This window comes from Lutra lutra, chromosome 18 (genome assembly GCF_902655055.1).
Source record: "Lutra lutra chromosome 18, mLutLut1.2, whole genome shotgun sequence".
NCBI lineage: Eukaryota > Metazoa > Chordata > Mammalia > Carnivora > Mustelidae > Lutra > Lutra lutra.
Genome location: NC_062295.1, coordinates 36,535,221 through 36,562,182, shown reverse-complemented (window position 1 = coordinate 36,562,182; position 26,962 = coordinate 36,535,221). Strand labels below are relative to the sequence as shown.

The window sequence follows — 26,962 nt, the reverse complement described above, 5'->3', positions numbered from 1 at the left end:
GGGTTGGGGGGTGGCAGGCAATGACACTGCCGACCTCTGACTTCTCATCCCCCACCTTAGCCAACCCCAGTCCACTACCCCTTCTTCTTCACCCCTGCCAGCCCCGTTGCTCCCGGTGAAACGTCACACGTGCAGGAGTATGGACATCCCAGCCTTCGAGGCCAAGTTCTATCCTCACACTCCACGCCTGCACGCCCCTTGGTCACCCTCATTCCGGGGCTGCACACCAGCCATGTAGCCTGTCATCAGGGAAAACGTCCCCGCAGAGCCCCAGTAGGGGGCTCGAGACTGCTCAGATAGGGAACCAGCGTGGGGACGCTTGGCAGCGTCCCTTTGGCAGGATCTGGGGGAGCTGAGAAGGCAGAGATGAAGCATCTAGAATGTTCCCTCACAAAATCCCACAGGGTGCAGGGACATGGGTACTGTGCCCACTGCCCCCCAAGGGCCCCATCCAGCCCCCTTCCCAGCCTGGAGGACAGCTTGACCTCCAGGTGCTGAACACACCTGCAGACCCCGATGCTCTGGTTGTGGGCAGGCTGAGGATCCCTGTCCCTGGTGGAGACCCCTCCTGCATCGGCCCCCAGCACCCAGGCCCGCACGCCCTAAGTGTTCTGGGGGCCCCTGCTCCTCTCCTGCCCTGCCCCGCAGGGGTTCCTGCTCAGGCCTGCCTGGGCTGCTAATCCCCCCACCGGATTGCCTGGATGTTCTGGAACCGTGAGACGAAAAGCACCCCCCACTGCCCAACAAGGCACGTCACCTGTTCTTCCACGTGCGTCTGCAGCCTGAGCTGTTCCTTGCACCGGGCGGCCTGCAGAGAGCCACCACCTGCACGGACCTCGGGCTGGGCGGTCCAGCCTCACCGTGAAACCCTGCACGCCGGGCACAGAGCCCAGAGCATCTAGAGTTATGCCTGGCAAGACGCCCCGGGCACTTTACTGTTGATCCTGCCGAGCGTGGCTCACGGCTGCCGTGCACTGACCTCAGTGCCAGCGGGCTCAACGGTCGGAACATGTCATTCACGTCATTAGCAACGATCCTGTGATGCAGCCATTGTCAGGACCTCCTCTGGCCAATGAGGCAAGTGAGCCCTGCTCAGCGGTCCCATGGCTAGGAGGCAGAAGGCCCCGGGCTGGACTCAGATTCGTCTGATGACGAGGCTCAAACTCAAGCTTTCTGCTCACCCGAGCGGAGGAAAGGACAAGGTGTCGGGGGAACAGTCTCCAGGGACCTTGATGAGGAACCAAAGGGTCCTGGGTGGGGTGGCCCCCCTCTGTCTCTCTCTGCCGTCTCCCGGTCGGTGATCTCACCGCACACGAGGCCCCCAGACGTGGCAAGCAGCTCATGGAAACGTCTAGACCCGTAGTCCCCTCAACAGATGTCCTCCATCCAAGGAGCGGTGCCTCTCACTCGGCTGACCTGCCTGGGTTGGTGAATTACCATCTTTATAGTCAGAGGAAACAATAAAGCTATTTTCAGCCTGGGAACAAAACGAATCCAATGGTAGATAAAACCCCAGAAGCTGGTGCTGGGAAGGCCCGAGCTGTCCTCGCTGTCAGCTTCCTGTGTTTCCTCTGCCTGGGAGGGGCCGCGTCTACACCACAGGGGGTGGGGGTGTACAGGCAGAGAGGGGAGGCGGGTGGGCCGTCTTCTGAGGTTGTGGCAGCTGTGCAGTCCCCATCGGTTCTACAGAGGGCAGGTAGTGAGGTCCAGAGAGGGTGAACTCCCCGCCCTGGGACACACAGCCTGCGGGCTCCAGGGAGCCCTCCCCGCGGCCCCCCGCAACTGCTCCAGTGTTTTCTCGGCGCTTGGGAACAGATGGCTCCAATTCCCACCCACGGAAGCCAAACATTTTCCCTGGTTACCCTGCTAATTTGCTCACAAGCCTCCTCTTGTAAATAGAGAGTACAAAGGCTCCCGCGAACAGCGTGCCTGACCAGCAAATTCCGAGTCCACCGGAGAGCCCTCAAGCGGAGCACAGCAAGTCCCAGGTAAGGCCCAGGTGTGGCGCAGGTGTGGCCCGGAGCCCCGTCGGCAAGCAGGGTACCGGCTCGAGGCACAGACAGGCGCGGGGCTCCAGCCCTGCTTCCGCCCCTTCTGCCGAGGCCGGCTGGGAAAGCCCGGGCCAGCCTCTGGGGCTCCCTGGCATCCTTCTCTCATCTGTGAAATGGGCGTGAGAGCAGCGGGACGCGAGACAGCGTGTAGGGGCTCTGCGAACAGGCTGGTGTCACTCTGCCCTCCCCGCCCCCCATGGACAAGAGCCCACTTGTGAACAGCCCCTTTCACTTCTGGAGCCCCCCAGCCAGGTCCAGCCCTGTGCCGAGACACAGAGAGCAGCTTAGCTGTGTGATGCTGGCCAAATGCCTTCACCTCTCTGGGCCTCATCGCCACCTGTAAATCAGGCTGTCATCGAAGCAAGTGTTCGATGATGCTGGATACCCAGTGAGAGCTCCGGGTCATCCCTACCTCACCAAAGTCAGGGGAGGATCCCTGGAGGAGGGGACAGTGGCCCACAGCCTTTGCAGACAAACGGATATTGATTGGGTAGAGGGGAGCTTGTGATGACAAATGCGCCCTCCAGGTAGAGGGAACTCTGTGAGTAAAGCTCGGGAAGGAGTCGCCTCCCTGTGGGGGAGGGGACGCCACAGGAAGACTGGGTGTGTCTGGGGTGACAGGGAGGTGGTGCATGGGCCAGGTGGAAAGGGGAGCCAAAGGTTTGGACCCGGCAGGGAGGGTGGCGTCAGGGCTCCCCGCAGGTCCCAGGGTCCTCAAGCTTCCCCCACTCACACCCCCACCTCACCCACAGCAGCCATAATGAAGAGCTCTCCCTGCTCAACGCTCTGGGAGCCAGGCCAGGCAGTTTCTGTCACCCTGGCCTGCCTCCAGCGGCGGCAGCCCCGGGAGCCTTCATCGCAGCCCGCTGGCCGACCTGGGGTGTCCTGAGGGGTGGAGACCTGGGAGCCCACTTATGGCTTGGGGGCCCCGGTCCTCGAGCCTGGTCAGGGGATGCTACCCCTTTGAGCTCCAGGCCTGGGGTGTAGGGGTCCCAGGCATGGCATAACCCACAGGACAGACAGGGGTGGCCGAGGAGGGACATGCGTCAACCGGCTTGGCTGTGTGACAGGAGCCTCCCTGCTCTGTCCTAGCTTCCCCTCCCAGAGTCGCGGTGAGAATCTGAGCAGAGCCTGGCCCCTGGCTGCTGTCTCTACGTGTCCACCCCCCTCCTCCCCCCATCCCACCCCACTCAGCACTGCACGGGTGTCTCTGCCCTCTCAGGAGAGAATTATGGGCTTTGCTTGTTTATTTGATTTGCCTTTTTTGCCCAGATGGCTGGGTCTCCTCTTCTCCCAAGCCTGACGTCGCCGTCCTTGCACAGAGACAGGGGCGGTGTGCTGGGCTAGCCCTGTGTCCTCGCCGGGGGACGACAGCCAAGGGCCTTCTCCTCTCTGGGGCAGGCGCCTGGGCAATTCCAGGGGCCTTTCTGTCCTCAGTCAGAAATAGGTTTTGCCGCCGTGGCCCTGGGGCCTCGGGTGCCTCCGTAATCCCGTGTCCTGGGGCCACTGTGAGCATGAAACGCAGTACATATGTGGCCGAAGGCTCCTTCCCCGGCGGGAGCCCCACCTCGCCACTCACCTGCTGGCTTCTCCACCTCTAAAAGGGGACCCAGGGAGCACCCCGGTCTGTGCAAGAATTAGAGGAGATGACTTCAGCGAAGTCATCTTCGCCAGGTGGACATGGAGGAGCAGAGACCCCCGTTCCTTCCCGATCTGCTGACCCCGGCCCCGCCAGGCACGTCCATGGACAGCAGCCCACGCAGTGTCCCTCCCTCCGCCCTGGGGGGGCTCCCTCTCTCCCCTCCCCCCCCACCCCAGCTGTGTCCTGGACAGGCCCCAGGCTCTTGGCTGCGAGTACTGGTGGATGGGAAGATTCTAATGGGCTTTAAGTTAATAAGTTGGGACTAAATCAGGTTTGAGCTCCGTAGGAAGCAGATGGTGCTGCTGTGGTGGCCCGAAAAGCCCCGCAGGAGCCGTGCCGGGCAGGCCGGGGCACTGCGAGGCTCTCTTTATTCTTCTCTCCCCTCCAACATTTTATTATGAACATTTCCAACATAAAGAAGATCCGCAAGAATGGGGCCGAGAGCGCCCATATGCTCGCTGTCTGTGTTTGCTCCGTTAGCTTTCTGGGACAGCTGCCCGTCCCCCTCGTCCCCCTCGCCAGCCACCAACCCATCTTGCTGTTTTTAAGACATTTCTAAGTCAGTGACAGACAACTTTACCGCTCAACATGCTCGTCATTAGCTAGAGGTCGATATTTGGTTTGGGTTTGGGTTTTTTTGGTTTTTTTGGTTTTTGGTTTTTTGGTGGGTGTTGTTGTTGTTGTTGTTGTTGTTTTGGTTTTTTGCTCGGGGCTTTTTAGGCAGAATTTACCAACAGTGAAATGTGCAAATGTAATGGGGACACTGGCTGAGTTTTGACAGATGCACACACTGTATACAGCGAGCTCTGCCGAGATAGAGAACATCGCTGTCACCCCAGGTAGCCCCCTGTGCCCCCCACGATTCCCGAGGGGGACCACCGTCTTCATTGCCTCAGATCTGCGTTGCCTCATCTAGAACTCCATATGAATGCGTGTGTGCCCTTCTGTGCCCGTGACGCCTTTCCACTTGCTGCAATGCTCTTGAGATGCCTCCTATTGTTGGGGTGTCAGTCGTGTGATCCCTCTTATTGCTGAGAACTATGCCACGGTCTGGAAGGACCACAGTACCGTCTAGGTACTCATCTCCTGCTGGGGGATGCCTGGGCTGTGGCCAGGTTTTGGTGTGAACACGGCAAAATCTCCAAAGTGCCACTGTCCGGAGTAACAGACGGGGCTGAGCAACCCTTCAGGCTGGGCTCGAAACTTTCGGCGAGATGGGAAGGCTTCTGAGAATCATAACACTTGGACTCTCCTGGCTTAACTAGAAGTCCCCAAAAACCCTTAAGTGCCATGTCCCAGAGCCCCAAACAGAGAGGATGTCTCAGAATCATGTGCCTGTGCAGCTTTTACCCACTGGAGGGTATTGTAATCTGATACACAGGAAGCCCACGAGGTTTTCAAGGAATCATATCGGCCTGGACTGAGCAGAACTGAGGCAAACCCCTGCTGGTGGGGCCCGAGGCAGATCCCAGCACCACCTCTCCCGGCACCAAACTGGCTGTGCCACAGGGGCCCAGATGACGGGACAGGCATGCCACAGGCTCCTCCTGCATGCCCGGCCACAGCCTGTCACCTGCTGCATGGATGGGGCCTTCATTGGCTGCATTTTTCATCCTGGAAGGTGGCTTTTCTCCAAGGGAGTGTTGCTTATAGGATTGGGAGGACAGACATCAACTAGCAGAGACCTCACTGGTATCAGTGAGGCCGGGGTGTCACTGGCAGTGACAGCGAGCCTGGCCCTGAGCCTTGCCCACCCTGGCGCCCCCCCCGCAGGGAGCCCCTTCCTGGTGCTGCACAGAGCCCCCCAGAGTCAAGGATCCAAAGTCACAAGACTCAGCGTGGACCTACCAGCCGGGGACCTTTCTGGGCCTCACATATAACCTAGGTGAGGACGCTAATGGTCCCATGTCATAGGGGAGCCAGGAAGTTTATTTATTTGCTTTTTGAGATTTCTGTGTTTATTTGAGAGAGAGAAAGACAGAGAACACACACAGTGGAGAAGGGGAGAGGGAATCTGTGCCCAGCACAGAACCCTTTGAGGGGCTCGATCTCACGACCCCCAGCTGAAATCAGGAGTCATATGTTTAACCGACTGAGCCACCCAGGGAATCCCGGCCCCACTTCCTCCTTGACACCAAAGGTTCCTTCGTGCTCTGCAGAGCCCACAGCTGGATAGCACCCGAGGAAGTCTTCTGACCCAGCCAGCGATGGGGATGGCCTGCACCTCTCAGCTCTGAGATCTTCTCAGAGGCACCACCCCTCCTACCACCCATGGCCCCTTGAGCCCCCACAATACAGCCTTGAAACCCACAGACACCACCATCCTCTGCTCAGATCCTTTGGACACTGGGCAACATCAATCACAGGCCGGGACTTTGGCCCTAATCCAGACCCCAAAGTCTCTCCCATTATTCCAGCCCCGGGGGTCCCTCTGCCCTGAGTCCTCCCATCACTCAGTGCCGTCAGGAGCCAGGATGTGGGGAGCATGGGAACCAGGCAGGGGAGGCAGATAAGATGTCTATCTCCACATGTAAACACGTGTTTCATTTTCCATGAAAAATATGTACGTAGCAAAAAGCATGACAAATTGACCTGGGCTTGTAGAAATGGTGGAGAAACAGGAACATTCAGGAACACAGTTCTGTAGTTTGCTACATTTCCTTCTAGTCACTTCTCCATGTGGAGGGAATATTCTGGTTGTGTAATTGTGTAACCCGCGTGTTCCACTTGAAAAAAGTGAAATGTAGGGGCACGTGGCTCAGTCGGTTAAGGGTCCAACTCTTTTTTTTTTTTAAGGTTTTTATTTATTTGACAGAGATCACAAGCAGACAGAGAGAGAAGGAGGGGAAGCAGGCTCCCTTAAAGCCTGAGCAGGGTTCGATCCCAGTACACTGGGATCATGAGCTGAGCCGAAGGCAGAGGCTTTAACCCACTGAGCCACCCAGGCGCCCAAGGGTCTGACTCTTGTTCTCAGCTCTGGTCTTGATCTCAGGGCTATGAGTTCAAGCCTCACATTGGGCTCCTCTCATGTTGGCGCTTACTTAACAACAACAAAAAAATTCAAAGCTTACAAAAGGCTACAGAAAATTTTTAATTAACTTGAATTTAAAAATTTTTTAAAAAGGCTACAGTGAAAATAACTGTCCCTTTTCTGACCCCAGCCCCACAGTCTCCTTTCTCCAAAGCAATCACTGTTACTGTCAACCTACCATCCTTCCAGAACAATCTGTGTGCAGGCAAGCACACCCGTGTATGCTCTCCCTCCCTTTGTAACACCATGTTTTGTTTTTTTTTAAAGATTTTATTTATTTATTTGACAGACAGAGATCACAAGTAGGCAGAGAGGCAGGCAGAGAGAGAGACAGGAGGAAGCAGGCTCCCTGCTGAGCAGAGAGCCCGATGCAGGGCTTGACCCAGGACCCTGGGATCATGACCTGAGCCGAAGGCAGAGGCTTTAACCCACTGAGCCACCGAGGTGCCCCAACACCATGGTTTTTGTCACACTGTCTTAGGATCTCCAGAGAAACTGAGCCCATAGCTTCTGGTTTAGGTTTGGTATAAGGCACGAGATCAGAATCCAATTTTATTTTCTTTTCTTTTGTCTTCAGCTTGTCACCCAATGGTGACAAACACCATTCACACAATAATCCATCTTTCTCTCACGGATATATCAAGCTGCCTTTGTCAGTGCATGAATTTGGGTTGACTTCTGGAACTGCCTTCTGTCCCCTTGATTGGCTCATCCCGTGAAAGTCTAGCCCACACTTGTGGGACGAGAGCTTTGTTTCAGGTGCGGTATCTCGACGTTTGTCTCGAGACGTTTATCTCAACGACTTCTCCTCCTCCTCCTTCTTCTTCTCCTTCAGTCTTTTCTGGGCTCATTCTTGCAAATTCATTTTCCCGTATGAATTCCAGAAGCAGTTTATCTAATTCCAAAGGAAGGACATCTTGCTGTTATTTTTACTAGGATGATGTTAGATCAGAGGATCGATTTAGAGAAATGACATGTTGGTCACACTTTTTAGTGTCTTCCTGCGGAAGAACGGGGCATGCCTTTCTGTTTATTTATTTTCTTCTGGGTGCCTGGCAGAGGTTTTTCTTTCTTTCTTTTTTTTAAATGTCCTTTTACAAGTTTTTCATATGGGTATTGGACGTTTCTAATTAAGATTACTCCAGGGATAGGGGCTGCCTGGGTGGCTCAGTCCATTAAGCATCCGACTCTTGATTTCAGCCCAGGTCTTGATCTTGGGGTCGTGAGATCGCGACCCACGTAAGACTCTGCGCTCAGCGGAAAGTCCCCCTGAGAGTCTCCCTCTCCCTCTGTGCTCTCTTTCTTTCTCTCAAATAAACAAATAAATCTTTTTTTAGAAAATAACCTTATTCCAGGGATTCTTTATCTGTTGGGTTGGCGATGTCAAAGAATCTTTTCTTTCATTTCCTTTCTCTGATTGTCTCTCGCGTGGGAGAGCTGCAGATATCCCTCAAAAGATTTTCATCTTGTTCCCTTGGCTCTTCCAGCCGTATAATCCTGTCACCTACAAAGAACAATCATTTGACTTCTCTTTTCCGATTTTTAAACGTCTTACTTATTTCTCTTGTCGAATGTTATCAGCGAGGACTCGGACATGGGAGAGGGCAGAAGGGCAAAATACCAGAGTTACCCAAATCTTGCTTCTCGTGTTTCAAAACCTGTGCCTTTGACTTGCCATCCACATAAAAGCCCACTCATTCCCATTTCATTAGGGTCCATAAATAATTAGGAATAGATGATGTCTTTTACCAAAAGCCAGCCAAATGTGGTATTTTACCCATTTTTAGTGTCCGTATCCATGACCATGTGGGTTTTTTTTTTATCTGTTCCTACGACGCGTGATGGCAAAAGCATTCTTTACACAAGATCATCCCTGCGTGTACCACGTGGTCGAGCCTGCTAAAGTAGTGGATTTTGTTAGCTACCATCTCACTGAGGATTTTATATGGCTATTCACAGGTGAGACAGGTTTGTTGTCTTCCTAGAGAAACCTGTCAGGTTGAAGAAGCTCTTCTTCTTTTTTTTTTTTTTTCCCCCATGCTGTGGCTCCTTTTTTTTAAACTTTAGTAAAATTCTGCAGTTCTGTGAACCTGCCCAACCAAGCCTGGGATTTCGAGCAGAGGGGACAATCAATCTTCAACAGAATCCTCTAGGTCCTGTCTAGTAATTGTTCTAGGTAGATTCCTTTCTCTTTTGGGAGCAGCTTGCCTGCTCATTTTTATTTTCCCAGAATATCATTTTTACCCATTTTTAAATTTTTTTAAGATTTTTTTATTTCTTTATTTAACAGAGAGATCACAAGTAGGCAGAGAGGCAAGCAGAGAGAGGGGGGGAAACAGGCTCCCCGCCGAGCAGAGAGCCTGATGAGGGGCTCGATCCCAGGACCCTGAGACCATGACCTGAGCCAAAGGTAGAGTCTCAACCCACTGAGCCACCCAGGCACCCCGATTTTACCCATTTTTTTAAAACATGTTGTGGCCTAGATGCCAAGTGTCTTTTGTATTCCTTTCCATTCCCTGTTTCTGTGTCCCTAACCACTTTCTCCCCACCGGTTCCACGGTCTGGGGGTACCTCAGAATCGTACATCCCAGGGGCGACTTAGGACTCCTCAGTGTGGTTACACAGACGTCTACTGGCTTCCCTGGGTCTTTCAAATATAACGATCACATTGTCTGTCGCCCGCCACGATGACTCTAACTTACCCACTCTCCTGGGGGAAGGGGACTGTATTTGCAAAGCTTGGCTGTTACAACACACATCTTTGGGTACAAAGCCTTTTCTGTATTTAGAATTATTTCCTTGGGCTAGATTTTCTGGATCAAAGGGTAAGCACGTTTTTCAGGCCAATTTACTTTCCAGAAGGGTTGTTGCAATCTGCATTCCCACCAGCGACCGAGGATTAAAAACCCAGGTTGGGTCATACTTCTTCCTCCAGCTGAACCATTCTGGGGGGCTCCCACCCTTTCCCACTGACAACAAGACCCCCCCCCCCCATTCGGGCTGTGTTTCTGCCCTGACCTCACCTCCCATCTCTCACCAGAAGGTTCTTCCTGACTTTCCTTCTGCTCTTGAATATAATGAGCCTTTTCTGGCTCCCGGACTTCACCCTGGCCGTTCCCTGCACCCAAAACATTCTTACCACAAACCACCCCACGATGGACTCCTTTCCATCACTCCGTTCAGGTGTCACCTTCCCAGAATGGCCCTCCCTGACCACCAGGCGATGATGCCCAACCCAGTCCCCAGAGTCACACACTAGGCCACCATTCTGTCCTATTGTCTTACCAGCATTGGATGCTTCCCAAAATGTCTGTTTCTTTGTTGCCAGTGTCCCCCATTAGACTGACGCCCCCTGGGGGCGGAGACCCCACCACCAACGTGTCCCCAGTATCTAGGGCAGCGTCTCACACACACTGAATAATTTTTATTTACACCCAGGAAAGCTCCTCAGCATGGCTTCCTGCATAGGCCCTTTCAAAGCTCCAGACCCACCGAGGAAGCACGAGGCTCGTTTACTTTAAAATCAGTCATTTGGGGCACCTGGGTGGCTCAGTCGGTTAAACGTCTGCCTTTGGCTCAGGTCATGATCTCTGGGTCCTGGGATGAGTACCGCATCCAGCTCCCTGCTCAGTGGAGGGTCTGCTTCTCCCTCTCCCTCTGCCTGCCTCTCTGCTTGCATTCTCTCTCTCTCTCTCTCTCAAATAAATAAATAAATAGATCAATCACTTCGATCAGCTGGCCATCTCCCCTGTTCAAACAACACGAGACGACGGTCTCAGGGCTGAGGATCCAGACAGAAGTCAAGCAGGGGCTTACTCGCAGGGGGCTGACGGTCTTTCAGAAGGGGCGGGCTAGGCTTTGAGAAATGGTGCCAACCGCAGCTCTGGGCTGACTGCTGGGTGGCAGAGGTGGGTCTTACCCCAATAGGAGGAGCAAATCTGCTGGGAAGCGAGGGCAGGCATCCAGGCAGAAGCCTGGCGGGGGCCTTAGCAGCCACTTCCTCTGACCCCATCCTGGTGGCCCAGTCCTGCGTGGGGAAGGGGCTCACCTGATTCCCACAGACACAGTTCCCAGCCCCGGCGGGACCCAGGACCTGTCCACCTCTCACCTGGGTCCTGTTCTCACCTTGTGGTAGGACCCCTTTCCTGCATGGACATCCCCCTCCATCACTGGCTCATGTCCTCTGCCAGGGACCCTGCGGGCTCCTCTCTGCAATGTCCCCTGAGCTTCCTCAGCGTTTCTCTTAAACCACGTTATAGAAGAGTAAACTGAGGGTCCAACAGAAGTGTGCGAGCTGGGACCCTCAGCCCTGAGAGACGGTTATAATTCCATCCACCTGGGAGAAAACCGAGGCTCTCAAGCTGCGGGGAGGAGACACTGGGCAGGGGTGGGGACCATGCGAGGGAGAGGCACAGGGGTTGAGTCAACCCCTCGACCTGGCTGGAATCCGGGCACCTCACGGTCTCCAGCCCACGGACTCCTACTCATCCTTCAAAACTTTGAGTCTGGCCACCCGCGTGACCTGTTGCACCCACTAATCTGGGCACGGCAGGCCTGCCCCCTCCCCAGAGGACCCAGAGCGGGAGGAGGTTGGCACCGGGGTGGTGGGCCTCCACACCCATGAGGGGAGGTGGTGGGCTAGATCAGTGGGGGTGGTGGGCTACATGCGACGCAGGGCACCCCGGGGGTGGCCGGGTGCCACCAAGCCCCTCCCTGGGGTATGGGGGCGATGACCTCAACCTTGGCCCCGCCCCCGCCTCTGCGGGCTCCCAGGGATGGGCAGGGCGGGGGCGGGGCTCCGCGCGGGGAGGGGGCGGGGAGGGCGGGGCAGGCAGGCGGGGCCCTGCGTGGGGGGCGGGCCAGGGCGGAGCGCGGTAGCCCCCGTCGCTCTCGCCGCTGCGGCTGCGGCCCCCGGACACGCTCGCCGACCCGGGCCGGGCGGACAGCGGACTCGGCGGAGGACACGGGCTGCGCCCGGCCCGAAGCGCGGAGCGTGGGGCGCGGGCGCCCAGGGGTCCCGGCGCGGGGGTGGGGGGCACAGGCTGGGCCGAGCGCGCCGAGGACCCCGGGGCCCGGCAGTGCCGAGGTAAGCGGTCACCGCGGAGGTGGCGGGCGGGGACGGGGATGGGCTGGGACGCGGAGACCTGTCGGAGCCTTTGTCTGCGGCGCGCGCGGCCCCACTCCGCGCCCCCTCCCCCTCCGCGCCGGCTCGGGGGAGCTGAGTCCCGGAGCGGGGGCACGTGGCTCCGGGGACCCCGAATCTCCCACCCCACCCCATCCTTTTCCTGGGAAGAGCATACTCCTACCCTGCCCCATCGAGCATCTGGACCGGGTCAGCGCCCCCCACCCCGCGCCCATCAGCCCATTTGAGAGCGCAAGACCCAGACCCAGGAGAGTGGCCAGTGGTCCCAGGCCATGCCCAGGTCTGAGAGCCACCTCCCTCCGTAGGATGCCCAAAGGGTCCTTCCACCTGAAGTTCCTCCCTGGACCCCCTCCTCTGCCCAGTCTCGCCTCTTCCCCCAGCCAGCTCCCTCCTAGCTTTTGGAAAAGCCGCTGTAAGAGGCAGGGCCTGTGCCCAGAGGTCACCTCGTGGTGGCCTGGGGAGTCTGTCTGTTGCCTAGGGGTGCAGGACTGGGAACCAGCTTTGTTGCTGATAGGGCCACACAGACAGAAGAAGCCTGGGGGATGCAGGGTGCTGCCAGCCCTGGGACCCGCAGAAACAGAGACCAGGGAGGAGGGCGTGGGTCTGGGCTGTGGGAGCTGCCGCCAGAGCCTGTGGCCAGTGCCTTCACCTCTCCAGCGGCAACTGCAGGAAGGCGGCGGTCTGGGACCTTGAAACCCCCTTTTCTATGGGCAGAACCAGCAGGGAGTAGTTGGGCAATGTGTGGGCTTGGCTGTGGGGGAGCAGCAAAGAAACTCAATAAGTCTAGGCACAGGGGGCCAGGGACATCCAAGGGTGTCCTGCTGGCTAGGGCTTGTGGCCCAGGATGAGTATGAGGCCTAAAGAGAGCCAGCGGGCAGGCTTTCCAAATCGAATTCAGGTTCCTTGGCCCATCTAGGGGGACACGCTGTAGAGGGGTCAGCCTGGCCTTGTGGGCACATTCAGGAGCAGTGTCCTCTCAGTCAGAGGTGAAATGGGGGTGCCAGAGGTGCTCAACCTGGCTGGGACTCTAACACGAGCTGTGTGACCTCTGGCCTTGGCTCTCTGTGCAAACTGGGGGCCCGTGAGCCTGGGTTTAATGATGGCTGGGGTCAGGAGCCTGCTCAGGCCCACAGCAGTGCCCAGATTTTGACCCCCCAGCCACCCCCACCCCAATTTGTGAAGGACTGTCTCACCTTCCTTGTCCACAACAGGGAGGGAGGGAAACTGAGGCTCATGGGTGGGCATGGAGGGGTCCTGGCAGGGTAGGGGGAGCAGAAAGGAGCCTGTGCACTATTGGATTTTTTTTTAAAGATATTTATTTATTTATTTGACACAGAAAGACAGAACACAAGCAGGGGGAGTGAGAGAGGGAGAAGGAGGCTTTCTGCCAAGCAGGGAGCCCGATGCGGGGCTCCATCCCAGGACCCTGGGATCATGACCTGAGCTGAAGGCAGACAATTAATGACTGAGCCACCCAGGTGCCTCCAGTTTTGGATTTTTAAACTCACGTGCATGTCCTTAAATTTTAACTAAAGAGGCACAGGAGAGGAGGAGGAATGGGCAGGGGCAGGAGCTCATCAGGCTCCAGGCCGTGGGTGTAGAGACTGAGGGGTCTGGGAGGGAGTGAGTTGGCCTAGGAGAGGTGGAGACGAGCCACCTTAGTGCTCCCCCCAATTCTGCCACCAGTGAGGTCATACCTAGAGGCCTGGGGCTGCCACAGGGGAAGCCAGAGCCCCCTGCCCACAGGAGGGCCCCGGAGCAGCACGTGGGCACAGTGGCTGAGGTTGGCATTATGGGCGGCAGCTGCCTGCCTCCCCGATGAGCCAGAGGGAGGAGTGGGGCCACCTCCGGGCTCGATGCTGAGCATGTCCGCCTTCCTGGGTGGCGTGGCCAGGAGCAGCCGGGGCGCTGCGTCTCGGGAAGCTTTGCAGAATACGGGTCAGGGGTCCAGGGTTCGGGCATCCTCCGGGGCTGGGCTTATGCCCTGCGTGGACTGCGGGAGGGAGTGTTCCACTGCTGTAGACCACTGTCTAGCGCTGGCTCCTTCCCCAGCCTTCCTGTCTGCCCAGGAGGCCTGGAGCTCTGAGCCTCCTGTGTGGGATCCTGCCCAAGGCCACGGTCATTCAAACCAGCCCCAGCTCTGTCCTAAATCCCACCTGGTACCCCCAGCTCCAGATGTGGCAGGAGGCCCAGGGCTAGGGGACACTCAGGAAAAGCACTGAGCCGACCGGGGGTTACGCCTGCTCTCAGCCCCCGGACGGAGAACCCTGGACCCTCTTCTCTGTGCTCGTGGGTGTCCATCAGCCCAGGCAGTCCCCAGCTGGCAGAGCCAGTTCCGCCAGTCCCTGGACCAGCCTGGAAGCAGGACAGCTCCAGGCTCCAAGGCCCCAGTAAAAACTCCGTGGAGAGTGGGAAAGGTGGGAACGTGGGGCCAGCAGAAGGCACTTGGTAATGGTCAGCATGTCAGTCCTGGAGGCTGGGAGCGGGTAAACTTAGGCAGGAGTGTGGGAGGAAATGAGACAAAGCAGGAGCAGGCAGAGGTGGAGGGGTGGGGACAGGTGACTGCAAAGAAGATTGGGGCAGTCCCAGCACGTAGGATCCCTTGGGAAGTGGGCTTTGTGCTGGCCTCTTCCGTGGGCGCTCTGCACACGCTCGTGGTGGGGGTGTCTAGGGGCCACGCTCCGGGCCCAAGGCTCTGGTGTTGCCTCTGTCTCGGATTCCCTGGGAGGAGCTGCAAGGAGATAAATGGTTAAAAATCATTAGAAACACAAATTGCTGGGCCCAGTCGCTGGAGTGTGGGATCTCAGGGTTGAAAGCTCGAGCCCCACGCTGGGTGCACCGATTACTTTAAAAAAATAAAATCTTAAGAAAAACAGATAACTCTTTTAGGGGAAAAAAGAAACCCCAAGACTGCCCCCGTCCCCAGCCTAGCTCCTAGTGGGGCTGTCTCTTCACCGCGGATGAATTAGCGTCCTTTCTTTTAAAGGCAAAGGTAGTGGACATGAAGCATGAGAAACTGAGGCGAGACCGAAGGAAGGACTTCCTGCCCCAGAGCGGGGCACCGCAGTGCTTCACAGTGTCCCGTGGGCCTGGGTCGGCACGGCCCCCCCCTTACTGTCTGTGAGACTGCCGGGAGGGCGCCCTCGAGGCTCGCGCTCCGCCCCATCTCTCGCCCTGCGTGCCACCGTGCCACCCGCGTGGGGCTCCGTGTCCCCTGTCCCGAGATGGGAATGGCGTGTGGCCACCAAGCCGCAGGGGCGCGGCGGTGGCTGGGGTCCCCCGCGTTCCCTCAGCCCGTCTCCTCCCCCTCTCTGCAGCCCAGGCTGCCATGGGCTCCGTGGGCAGCCAGCGCCTCAAGGAGCCCAGCGTGGCGGGCACACCGGAAAGGAGCGTGGTGATGAGCTTCAGCTTCGACACCTGCCGGCCGGAGGAGGAGGGGACAGCGGGGACGACTCAGGGCCCGGGCGTCCCAGGTTTTACGGACTCTGGTAAGTTGGGGGGGGCAAGCTGGGATGGGCAGAGAGAACCCTCGCAGAGCCTTGGTGGGGGGTTCCTTAGCACGGGGCATGGCGTCTATCAGGAGGGGTCTGCCGTGGGGACAATCAAGCCGATGTCTTTGTCGCTTTGGTCACCTTCGCTGGCCTCACTTCAGTGGAGATGGGCAAGGGCCTGAAGGGAGGACCGATGTGAGGTGCGAAAACTTAATTTTCATCCTGGCTGTGTGACCTTGGACAAGGACCTAAACCTCTCTGAGTCTCGGTTCTCTCACCTTGAGAAAATGGGCCAGTTACCTCTGCGACCAGACTTGCTGGGTAGAGGGCCACGTGCGGGGCTGGTGCTGGACAGGTTTGGGTTCAGCTCCTCTCCTCTGGCAGCTTGGGCACTTTGGGCAAGTTACCGTTGTCTGGGCTTTGGTTATGTCTTCTATGAAAGGGGAACGGTCCAGGAGCCATGTTCAGTGTAGCCCCAGAACATGGCTTAGGGCTGTCCCTGTGCTCGGGAGACCCCTGTGATAGCTCATTTTGGGGCGGTTCTGGTTTATGCTGGCACGGTTCCAGGCTCAGGCATGGGGGCTTGTTCTCTGGTTCCAGCCCCTCTCTCTGCACATGGGAAGCAGAGGTCCTGCTGGCCAAGCCCTGCAGCGGGTTGCTCCCCCATGCCTCGGCAAAGCCAGCTCGGGGCCTGTCCCCAAGGTGCCAGACGTCCCCTGGCCTGGCATGGCACTAGCTAACCAGTGGCCATGGCCCTGGCAGCTGGTCTATGGGACCACAGAAGCAGATGGTGGCCATGGCAGTGGTGGTCTTAACTATAGTGGCCTTGGTGACAGTCACTGGGTCACTCAGGGTTCAGCCAAGAAACAGAGCCAGTAGGAGAGACATGGACAGTAGACAGGGTTGTACGAATGATCCAGGTGTAGATATATGTACCTGCATATGGGTTTATTTCAGAACAGAAGCAACTACAGTGGAGCCTGGCCAAGTGGCCTGACGTCCATAAGGCAGCTGCTTCAGGAAACCCCAGGAGCCTGAGCTATTTAGGGTCTCAGCTCTGGGAAGACCTGAATGTCTTGCCTGATTAGGCCAGGCTCACCCAGGGCAATTTCCTTGTGATTAACTTAGAGTCCACTGAGGAGGGACTTTAATCCACAAAATCCCTTCCCAGCAGCAGCTCATTCACCGTCGGATTGAACAACAACGGATTAGTTCAGCCTGCCAAGTGAACCCATTAAACTGACCCATCACAGTCCACCCCTTGCCCGGCTTGGCTCCCAAACACAGCTCTGTCACCATACTCAGTCTCCAAGTAAAGACACTTGACAGAGTCCTACCGTTGCCCAAAGCAACACAGCTAAGCCCTCTACCACCCAAAACACGCCGACGCTTTCCCCAGAGGACACAAAGCCCGGCGTGCCTCGTTCCCGTCTCTCCCTTGACAGCCCATGATTCAAATACTGAGATTTAATACAAGCACATCCTCTGTTAGCCTGTCAAGTGATGAAGTGGACAAAACCCCAGCTTGGGGTGAATACACAGACACACAGACGTATTCCTATCGAGGTCAGGGAGGTCACGTGGCCATGGCTGGGGTTTATAACCGCCTTTCCCCGCTGCCCAGTCCATACCCTTTGCCGCCAGCTCCTCAGCCGGTAATGCTTCTTGGCCCAGTGGGGTGACCCAGACCTTCATTTCTAAAGGTTACAGTCCGATCGTTCCGCGTTCCGTTGACTTCAGCCCCAGGGAGTGGAAGTCGTAAGAGGTGCCGTGAGGAGCCTCTTGCTTTGCAGACATGCTCCTGTTCTGTTCCATCCCTGATCTCCCCTTGGTAGTCAGGATGAACCACCCCAGCCAGGACGCTAGCCCTCTTCTCTGCCTGTGGCCGGTGGCCGTTTGGCTTCCCGGTCAATGGCACCGTCATGTCTCCACACAGAAGTGTTTCTCCCTTGGGAATCTGGACCCTGCCTTGGGGCCAGCAGCCTCGGGGCACAGGGGCGGGAGGCGGCCGTGTTGCTAGTGGGTCTCTGAAGGTCCTCGAGGGCGGTCCCACTCCCGCGTCCATGTGCGCGCTCCCTGGACAGCCGAGTGCTGATGGGAGGACTCAGCCCATGAAAGCACAGACAGAATCCTGGGGTGTCTCACCTTGGCTGAGTCTTCCAACGGCCTTTCTGCCGCATTGGTGATGGCTGTGGGGGGTTGCCGGGACAGCTCTGACAGTGAAGGGGGGTGGCGTAGCCACAATGCCGGTGGATAGGGCGGCCACGACCGTGGTGGTTATAGGGATGGCAGTGCTACAGTAGACTCTGGTCCTGGCACAGTGGCCAGGGCTTCGAGGGGTCCGTCCCCCTCTTACCAGCTGCCTCTGGCTTCAGCGGTCGATGAGCCGGTGCCCAACGACGGCTACCACGCCATCTACTTCGCGATGCTGCTGGCTGGCGTGGGCTTCCTGCTCCCCTACAACAGCTTCATCACCGACGTGGACTACCTGCACCACAAGTACCCAGGTGGGTCCCCCGCGCCCCGCCCTGCCCCAGCCACGGGCCGGCCGCCGCCCTCCCGAAACTGTGCTTGGGGAGCCTGTGTCGCCGAGTGACTCGGGGCAGCCACTCCCCGTCTCTGGGCTGTCAGCCACTTTCAGGCACCTGGCGAGGAGGGGTGCGGAGAGTGGGGCTCTCCCTGAGCACCTGCCGGCTGCCCCTCCCCCCGCAGGGACCTCGATCGTATTCGACATGAGCCTCACCTACATCCTCGTGGCTCTGGCGGCTGTGCTCCTGAACAACGTGCTGGTGGAGAGACTGAGCCTGCACACGAGGATCACCGCGGGTATGCTGCCCGCACACTTGGCCGGCCCCTCCCCTCCCCAGGGTCCCAGAGACTCAGTCTCCCCATGTGTGAAGTGGGCACGCCTCCTAGGAATATTACAGGGTTCGGCGTGTGAAAATAGTCTCCAGGCTTTTGTGCACTCCCACACCGTGTCATGGAACCCTGCCTGCTCTTCCCTGTTTCTAATCCTCTTCGCGGCAACATCCAGTTTCAAGGCCCAGCTCAAATGGTGCCTCCTCCAGGAAGCCTTCCAGGCACTTGTAAAATGTCCTCGGCCCTCTCAGTATTAAGAAAGTCAGACAGAGGGCACCTGGGTGGCTCAGTGGGTTAAGCCTCTGCCTTCAGCTCAGGTCATGATCCCAGGGTCCTGGGATCGAGCCCCGCATCGGGCTCTCTGCTCAGCAGGGAGCCTGCTTCCCTTCCTCTCTCTCTGCCTGCCTCTCTGCCTACTTGTGATCTCTGTCTGTCAAATAAATAAATAATCTTTTAAAAAAAAAAAAAAAAGGCAGAGAGGACATTTCTGAGGGGGCTTTGCAGGAAGGGTGGGACGAGGGGAGACCCCAGTCCAGTGCCCACCACCCACCTCTCTGGCCTCTCCCCTAGGCTACCTCTTGGCCTTGGGCCCCCTCCTCTTTATCAGCATCTGTGACGTCTGGCTACAGCTCTTCTCTCATGACCAGGCTTACGCCATCAACCTGGCCGCTGTGGGCACCGTGGCCTTAGGCTGCACAGGTAGGAACCTGGGCTGGGGTGTGGACAGGGTGGGGGGTGGGTAGTGCTTCCAAGTACCCTGTGCTTCCAGAACCATCCTGCCCATGCCACCGTGCCACTCTGCCACCGGGTTTCTCTTGGACAGTGGCTTTCTAGCTTATCTTTTTAAGTTTTTATTTTAAAACTATTTCAAGGGGGGTGGGAGGTTGGGGGCACCAGGTGGTGGGTATTGTAGAGGGCACGGATTGCATGGAGCACTGGGTGTGGTGCAAAAATAATGAATACTGTTATGCTGAAAAAAATAAAAAATTAAAAAAAAAAAAACTACTTCAAGCCTACGGAAAGCTTGCAGGACTAGCATAAGGAACCCCCATAGACCTTTCATGTCAGCTTGCCTGTGGCTGATGTCTTGTCACACAGGCTTTCTGTCCCCTATCACACCCATAGATACATATACGTTTCACCCCTGAATACATATACATATAATCTGTGTTTTCACCTTACACCATGTGGAAGTTGCCTAGATACTAACGGTCGAGGGTCTATTTTCTAGAACGTAGGATGTTTCTTCCATCGCCACATTACGGCAGCCCGAGTCGGGAAGCATGACACTGCACAGCGCTATTCTCTGTGACCGGTGTCCATGCATCACCTGTCGCCTTGATAGCACCCTTTATAAGCGTTCTGTTTCTGACCCAGGATCTGATCCGGGATCACGCCGTGTTCACGGTCACGTCTTTAATCCCTTTTAATCCCACATGGTCCTCGGCCTTCTTCTTTGATGGCGGTGACGCTCGGAAAGGTCCTGGCCAATTGCCTTGTACCCTTCCACACTCTTCGAGCAGAAAGAAATACGTTGCATGCTATGAGCCAGTGGAGGCATTTGGGTGACCGTGTGTGTTTTTCAGTGAAGTCAGGGCTCCGGGAAACAGTGTCCTTAGGTCCGTTTCGTTCTGTTCTGTTTTGTTAAAAAGCAGATGCCGGGAAGGAACAGGTGATCCTAGTTTTCCTAGTTTGACCTTTCCGGTCTTTCCATGTACACCACGGATTCGCTAACCTGTAGGGTCTGAGCCTGGGCGTCTTAACCCCCAAGATGCCGCTGAGTTTCTAGAAGCTGGTTGGTTAGCATAAGAACAGGGAGGCCATGGTAACGCCAATCTCCATGGCTTCCTAGAACGAGATTTATTTCTGGCTCTCGCTGCGTGTCCCAACATGTGGACGGAGGCGAGGCTCCATGTGGTCGCTGGGAGCTGGGCCACTGTGGTCCCCGTCCACACGAGGCCTCTTCGGTCACTGCCACTAAGGGGAAGGAAACCCCAGAAGTCCACGGGGGCTTTTCTCTGCCTCGGCCAAATGTGACGCGTGTTGTTTCTGCTCGTGTTTCATTGGCCAGAACTAGTCATGGAGCGTGGCCGGCCCGTGGCCCCTGGCACACGCTGTTTGGTGGGCGGGGTGGGTGGAGCCCATCTCTGTGCCTGCAGGTGACGGTGGCATCTCACGGTTGCTTCTCTGTCTCTCCTCCCCAAGTGCAGCAATCCAGCTTCTACGGGTACACGGGGATGCTGCCCAAGAGATACACCCAGGGTGTGATGACCGGGGAGAGTGAGTATCTACAGCCCCCCCAGGAGGAACCCCCAGTGAGGGGCTGAGCTCCGAGCAGGGGACGGGGACCATCATGTCCCCCTGCCGGGCGGATGGGGGCAGGGACTCCAGGCAGGAAGGGAATAGCTGTGACATGTGCACTTCTGTACAGGGGCGCAGACCTTTATGATGGGAGACGCGCGATCTGCTCCCAGCAGGGCGGGGTCTAGAGGGGCTCGGCGCGCTGGCGCAGCTGGGTGTTCTGTGTGTCTGTGTGTGCGTGTATGCGGGGCTGAGGGGTTGGTGAGCCTGTCCAGACTACGCTGTTCTCTGAGCCCCAGACCCACGCACTGAGCCCTGCCCGGCACCCCCACTCGGCTTCTTAGACTCACTGTTCCAAGCCCCCCTCTTCAGTCCACCTGCCCCTGCTCAGCAAATGACACCCCCAAACCTGAAGCCTACCCAGCACCCTTAGACTTGCCCTCCAGGCTGATCCCTGCACCCCAGCCCAGGGCAGGGTGGCCGTTCCCCTCTGGCCCTGCCACCCCCACCCACGTATCAGGGCCCCTTTGCAGCACCTCCCTCCAGATGTTCTCAGTCTCTTTTGTGTGCTGGGTGGGGCTGGATCCCGCAGTGCGGTCCAGGCAGAAAGCTGTCTTCGGGGTACTCTGCCCCCCTCACCATGTGGGGAGGTTGCTCAGATGCCCCCAGGGCTCCAAGCCTTAGGTCTGTGGGATTTGGTTCCAGGAAGGCCCGGGGCAGGCGGATTACTTCTGTGTGTTTTGTCATGGAGGTGAGCGAGGCGGCTGTCGAGTGGTGATTTGGGGTGGCTTAGGCACCCAGGAACACCACACCCTGGGAGCAGCCCACAGTGGTCATGGCCTGCTTCTGCCAGACGCCGCCCCGGGGCTCACGGTCACACCCCACACCCACATCCTGCCTGCCAAGACCCCATTGCCCTCCCTCATGATCTCGGGACCACACCCACACCTGTCAGCTCCTGGCACGTGGACAAGGACCACTCATGCCAGCCCCTTCCAGGGCTGCTCCCCTCGAGCCTCTGCCTGCCCCCAATCCTGCTGGGGGCTCCCCCTACCTTCGCCTGCCCTGCCCCCTATCCTGCTGGGGGCTCCCCCCGGCCTCTGCCTGCTTCCCCATCCTGCATAGATTTTGGCTTTTTTTTTTTTTTAAAGATTTTATTTATTTATTTGACAGGACCACAAGTAGGCAGAGAGGCAGGCAGAGAGAGAGAGAGAGGAGGAAGCAGGTTCCCCACTGAGCAGAGCCGGATGCGGGGCTCGATTCCAGGACCCTGGGATCATGACCTGAGCCGAAGGCAGAGGCTTTAACCCACTGAGCCACCCAGGTGCCCCAGATGTTGGCATTTTTATGCGACTTATTTACAGCACCCCCCCCCCCCCATTGAGCGTTGGGGAGGTAGGACCTCTTTCCCCACTGCCCTACTGTATCCCCAGGGCTGGATGGTGCCAGGTACACAGCAGGTGCTGTATAAATGCTCTTGGGGTGTGCGTATGAGCAGACCACAGTGCCAGGGAAGAGTCGTCTGAGCAGGCGCATTCTGTGAACAGCTCCCTGCGTGTCTGGGGCCCGGGCCTGGCTGGGACAGGTGCAGGTGCTGGACTGTGGCCGGCCGGGGGTGGGGCCAGGTCGGGGCAGGGGGGCTTTAAGTGGACTTTGGGGCCCAGGCCCAGCGCGCATGCTCCCCACCCAGGCACAGCGGGCGTGATGGCGTCCCTCAGCCGCATCCTCACCAAGCTGCTGCTGCCGGACGAGCGGGCCAGCACCCTCATCTTCTTCCTGGTGTCCGCCGGCCTGGAGCTGCTCTGCTTCCTGCTGCACCTGCTGGTGCGGCGCAGCCGGTTCGTGCTCTACCACACGGCGCGGCCGCGCGACAGCCGCCCAGGCCGCAGAGCCGGCTACCGCGTGCACCACGACGTCGCCGCGGGGGACGTCCACTTCGTGAGTGTGCCGGGCTCTGCCGCCGCCAGGTCCCGCCAGGCCCCCTGAGGCCACGCTGGGGTCTCGGGCTCCTTCCCGCGGCCCTCCTCCCGTCGGCGGACCCGAGTCCTGAGTCCTGGCGGGCACAAGCCGTGCGCAGCCGTCCTGCGGGGCGGGGCGCCCTCTGGTGGTGGCGGGGCTGCATGGCCCCGGAGGGCCCAGGGTGGGCGCCCATAGGAGGGCGCCAGGAGGGTCGCATGGGGGATTGGGGGGGCAGCATCCCTGCACCCCACGGTGTCCTCAGCAGCGAAGTCCTTGCAGACAGGGCCCAGAGAGTGCCCTGGGCGCTGCATGGGAAAGGCGGTCCTGATCCCGAGCCGTGGGGAGGGGCTGCAAGGTGTCCCAGTGCTGGCACAAACGGCCCCTCAGTGGTCGGGGAGGTTCCCCAAGAAGTGGCCTCTGGACTGAAACCTGACCTGTGTGGTGGGTAGCTGCGAAGATCCATAGGAAAGGCATTGGGGGCCGAGGGAAAAGCCAGGGCAGATACTTGGGGGGCTGGAGAGCCCCTCCCCTCCCATAGCCCACCGGGCTCCATCCTCCCTCCAGGAGCACCAAGGCCCAGGCCTGGTCAATGGCGGGTCCCCAAAGGACAGCCCGGCCCACGAGGTGACCGGCGGGGGCGCCTACACGCGCTTCGACATGCCTCAGCCCAGAGTGACACGGAGCTGGCCCTCCTTCCAAGGTGGGGACAGGGGATGGGGTGGTGGGGCTGTCCTCTGGGCATTGCCGGGGGCGCCCCCTGACCCCCGGCCCCCGCCCACAGCCCTGCTGCTGCACCGCTACACTGTGGCCCGCGCCATCTGGGCCGACATGCTCTCCATCGCCGTGACCTACTTCATCACGCTGTGCCTATTCCCGGGGCTCGAGTCTGAGGTTCGCCACTGCGTCCTGGGCGAGTGGCTGCCCATCCTCATCATGGCCGTGTTTAACCTCTCCGACTTCGTGGGCAAGGCAGGTTTGCAGCCCCTCCCCTGCCCCTGGGATGGGGTTGAGGTAGCAGAGCCGGGGGCCCTGTGGGGAGGGTCCTCGGGGAGGGGCCGGCCCTGAGCTGAGGACACCTGAGCTCCTGAGTGGGGAGGGGAGCAGCCAAACTAAGAAGCCATCCCAGACAGCGTACCCCTCCCCCGCCCCACGGGGGGGCCCCAGTGACCCTGCAGGGCAGTTCCTCGCTGTTGGCGGTTCCCACAAAGGCTGGAGCTGACCTCATCCTTGTGTCTGTGCTCCTTAGCTAAGGGGCCTCTGGAGCAGCACAGAAAGTACTACCAGGGAGCAGGTCCCCCAAGGGGTCAGGAAAACGTGGGCACAGTGCCCTGAACTACAGGCGCAGGGCAGGGTTAGAGGTCAGGATTAGGGTAAGCTCAAGATTGTCATCTCCAGGGCAGGCCTGATGGGGGCCTTCTTCTGGTGAAGGAACATGAGGCTCAGAGAGGTAAAGCCCTTTGCCTGAGGTCACACAGCAGCGTGGTCCGAGAAAGGAATCTGGTTCACGAGGGAGCAAGGCTGAGTTAGTGGGCTTGACCCCTAATCCGGCTACTTCCTGCTCCGCAAACTGTTCTAGGCACACCAGACCCTCAGGGCCTCATTTCTCAGGCAGGGTCAAGAACCTGGAGGTCTGCACCCTGGGAAGGTGCGGGGGACACGGGGGGAACCCATACAGTGCTCAGACGTAAGCAGAGTGTAGCAAGGACTGTGCGTTGCTGTAACAAGGGATTCTATGGATTGAGTGGTCACAGCTGACAGAGAACAGGGACACACCCTGGGCTGGGAGCCCCCAGGGACAGGGACCGGGTCTGGGGGCCGCAGTAGGGAGGGGCAGTGGGCTCGGGAGAGACCGTGAACGTGCCCGGCTCCCCACAGATCCTGGCGGCTCTGCCCGTGGACTGGCGGGGCCCCCACCTGCTGGCCTGCTCCTGCCTGCGCGTGGCCTTTATTCCCCTCTTCATCCTGTGCGTCTACCCCAGCGGCGCACCCACCCTGCGCCACCCAGCCTGGCCCTGCGTCTTCTCTCTGCTCATGGGTGTTAGCAGCGGCTACTTTGGCAGCGTACCCATGATCCTGGCGGCGGGCAAAGTGAGCCCCAAGCAGCGCGAGCTGGCAGGTAAGGCAGGGAAATGGAGGCCCACGGAAACCAAGGCCATGTAGCCAACAGGTGCGTCGGGGTTCCAAGGTCAAGTCGAGCTCAGGGAGCTCAGAGGGGCGGAACGTTCATCAGTCACTTATTCCTCCGGGCATCGCACAACTACTCTGAGTCCCGACTGTGCCGGGCCCGGTTCCAGGCACCGGGGACCTGGGGCAATGATCCCCGTGCTCGTGGGGCTGACAGTCTCAAGGTGACACGTGACAATACGTGCGACGTGTTGAGTGGTGGACAGAAGCATGACCGAGAAAAGCCAAGCGGAGGAAAGGGATGGGGTTGTTGGGCTGGGGAATTTGCAATGTAAGCGGGGTAGTCAGGGAAGGCCTCCCCAGGGAGGTGAGTTTTGAGCAAAGAGCTGGAGGAGGTGGGGAGGGAGCCAGCCATGAGGCAATGCAAGGGAACAGCCCTTTCGAAAGCCAGGGAGCATAGCCCACGGTTGGGGGTCTGCCAGGGTAGGTAGGGGTGGGAGGCCCGAAGAGGGGCAGGACCAGAATGTGTGTTAAGACCCCTTCCAGTGTTGCCTGGACATCGAGGAGGGAACAGCAGGGGTGGGGCGGGAGGGAAGAGGAGGGTAAGCTCCTCCAGACCGGAGGGGACAGGGGCTCTGAGAGGGCGGGTGCCGCGTCTCTGCAAGACAGTGGTAGGTGTTGGATTGGTTTTGATGGTAGAGCCCACAGGGCCGGCTGGCGGACTGGGAGACCAGGCGTGACACAGGAATCAGGGGTCAAGAGGGAGTCCCCAGGCGGGGGCTGTTCCAGGATCGCCGCCCACTGAGATGGAAGGGAAGGGGGGTCGAGGGCACGAGGTCCTGCAGTGTGTTCTGGGCACTGTGGTTCGAGAAGCCCTTAGACGTCCTGGATTGTCCATGACAAGGAGGGATGTGGAGATGGGGGGCAGGAGACAAGTGAAGTAGGGCCTGGGGACCCCGTGAATCCACTGGGGCATAACGGTCCCCGGCTGGCCGCCTGTTCCACGCCCAAGGAGCCCGCAGCATGGACTCCGGGCTGCCGGGCTGGTCCTCTGAGCGCCCTCCCCTGCCCACCGCCTCAGGTCCGGTGTTGTCCGCAGGGAACACCATGACCGTGTCCTACATGACGGGGCTGACACTGGGCTCGGCGGTGGCCTACTGCACCTACAGCCTCACGCGGGACACTCCCAGCAGCTGTCTCCACACGTCTGCCAACTTCTCCCTCCCCTCCGGCCTTTGAACCAGGACTGGGCACCCCCTGCATCACAGCCCCTGATCCAAGGCCCGAGGCCCCCTCCCAACCCCCTGCCTACAGTGCCTGCGGGACCCCGGCCTCCTCCCCGTGACAGTCACGCCCGTCACTCTGGCCCCAGGGTTCTGCTGAGCCATCGGCCACCCCAGGCCACCCAGCACTGTGCTCCCTGTTCTGTCTCACACCTGCCCTTCACCGTGTGTGTGCAGTGACCTCGGGGTCACGGCCATCCCCGGCCCGGAGAGCAGACCGCCCCACCCGTGGCCCCCCAACCCCAGCTCTCCTTCACCAGGGAGCCCTCCTCATGGACATAAGTCCTTAAGGAGAGGGGCTTCCCACTCCCCCCGCACCATTCCCAAACACTGGTTCTCCCAAGCAAAATGCATTTGCCATGAAGGAACAGTAGCCTTGGGTCCCAGTGGCCTCAGACCATGGTCTCCACTGGCCTCTCCACGACCGACCACAGCTTCTGCACCAGCCTGGGTTCCCCCCTCCCCCTGCTGCCGTGCACCCGGGCGCCCACCTGATGCCACCGGCCTGGCGGTCTGCACCTGCCTGGGGACCCCCATCGCGTCTCCGGCTGCTCCACCTGTCTGCTACAAGGGATACACTGGCTGAAGTCATGGCTTGCTTGAGTCCTTGATCTTCATTCAGCGAGGCCCAAGGAGGGGCGTGAGTCCCTGCGAGAAGGGAGGGGTGCGGGGTCCCTGCCCAGCCAGGACCCTCGAACTGAGGGAATCCTAGAGCGTTTTGCCAAAGACAGGCTTTTCCAGGGGAGGAGAGCCTGCCCTGCCACGCCCATGGCACCCCTGTGAGCACCCCGCCCCTGTGTCCTGTCCCCCGTCTGTCCACTAACTGTACCGCACTGGCCATTAAAAGATGAAGGCAGAGACCTGCTCAGCTGCGGCCTCTGAGTAGCATCTGTGCGGGTGGGGGCTGTCCCCACCACCTCGTTCACTGGGGGTTGGGGAAGGGGTCCTGGCGGGACGGGGCCACCCACATGGCTGGGATGGGACCTCAGTTTTCCCATCTGTCAAGTGGCCTTGTCCGTATCCAGGCCTGAAGTTCCTAGGCGGGGGGCAGGGGTGAACCAGTCCCATAGCGGGAGGA

General features: G+C 58.8%; 1 protein-coding gene across 3 annotated transcripts; it reads left to right on the top strand.

Moving 5' to 3' along the window:
• Positions 1 to 1,624: 1,624 nt before the first annotated feature.
• On the top strand, positions 1,625 to 26,754 carry SLC29A4 (solute carrier family 29 member 4). 3 transcript variants are annotated; one of them, XM_047713179.1, is made up of 11 exons: positions 1,625 to 1,988; positions 15,185 to 15,355; positions 17,734 to 17,865; positions 18,071 to 18,184; positions 18,788 to 18,916; positions 20,423 to 20,497; positions 22,209 to 22,456; positions 23,042 to 23,177; positions 23,259 to 23,446; positions 24,353 to 24,593; positions 25,701 to 26,754. In XM_047713179.1, the coding sequence occupies exons 2-11, from the start codon at positions 15,196 to 15,198 to the stop codon at positions 25,838 to 25,840; spliced, it is 1,563 nt and encodes a 520-aa protein (XP_047569135.1). In that variant the 5' UTR covers positions 1,625 to 1,988; positions 15,185 to 15,195; the 3' UTR covers positions 25,841 to 26,754. The 3 variants fall into 3 exon arrangements, with proteins under 3 accessions (XP_047569135.1, XP_047569136.1, XP_047569137.1); XM_047713180.1 differs by lacking the exon at positions 1,625 to 1,988 and adding an exon at positions 11,618 to 11,810; XM_047713181.1 differs by lacking the exon at positions 1,625 to 1,988 and having other exon boundaries at positions 15,288 to 15,355; positions 17,718 to 17,865.
• Positions 26,755 to 26,962: the final 208 nt, after the last annotated feature.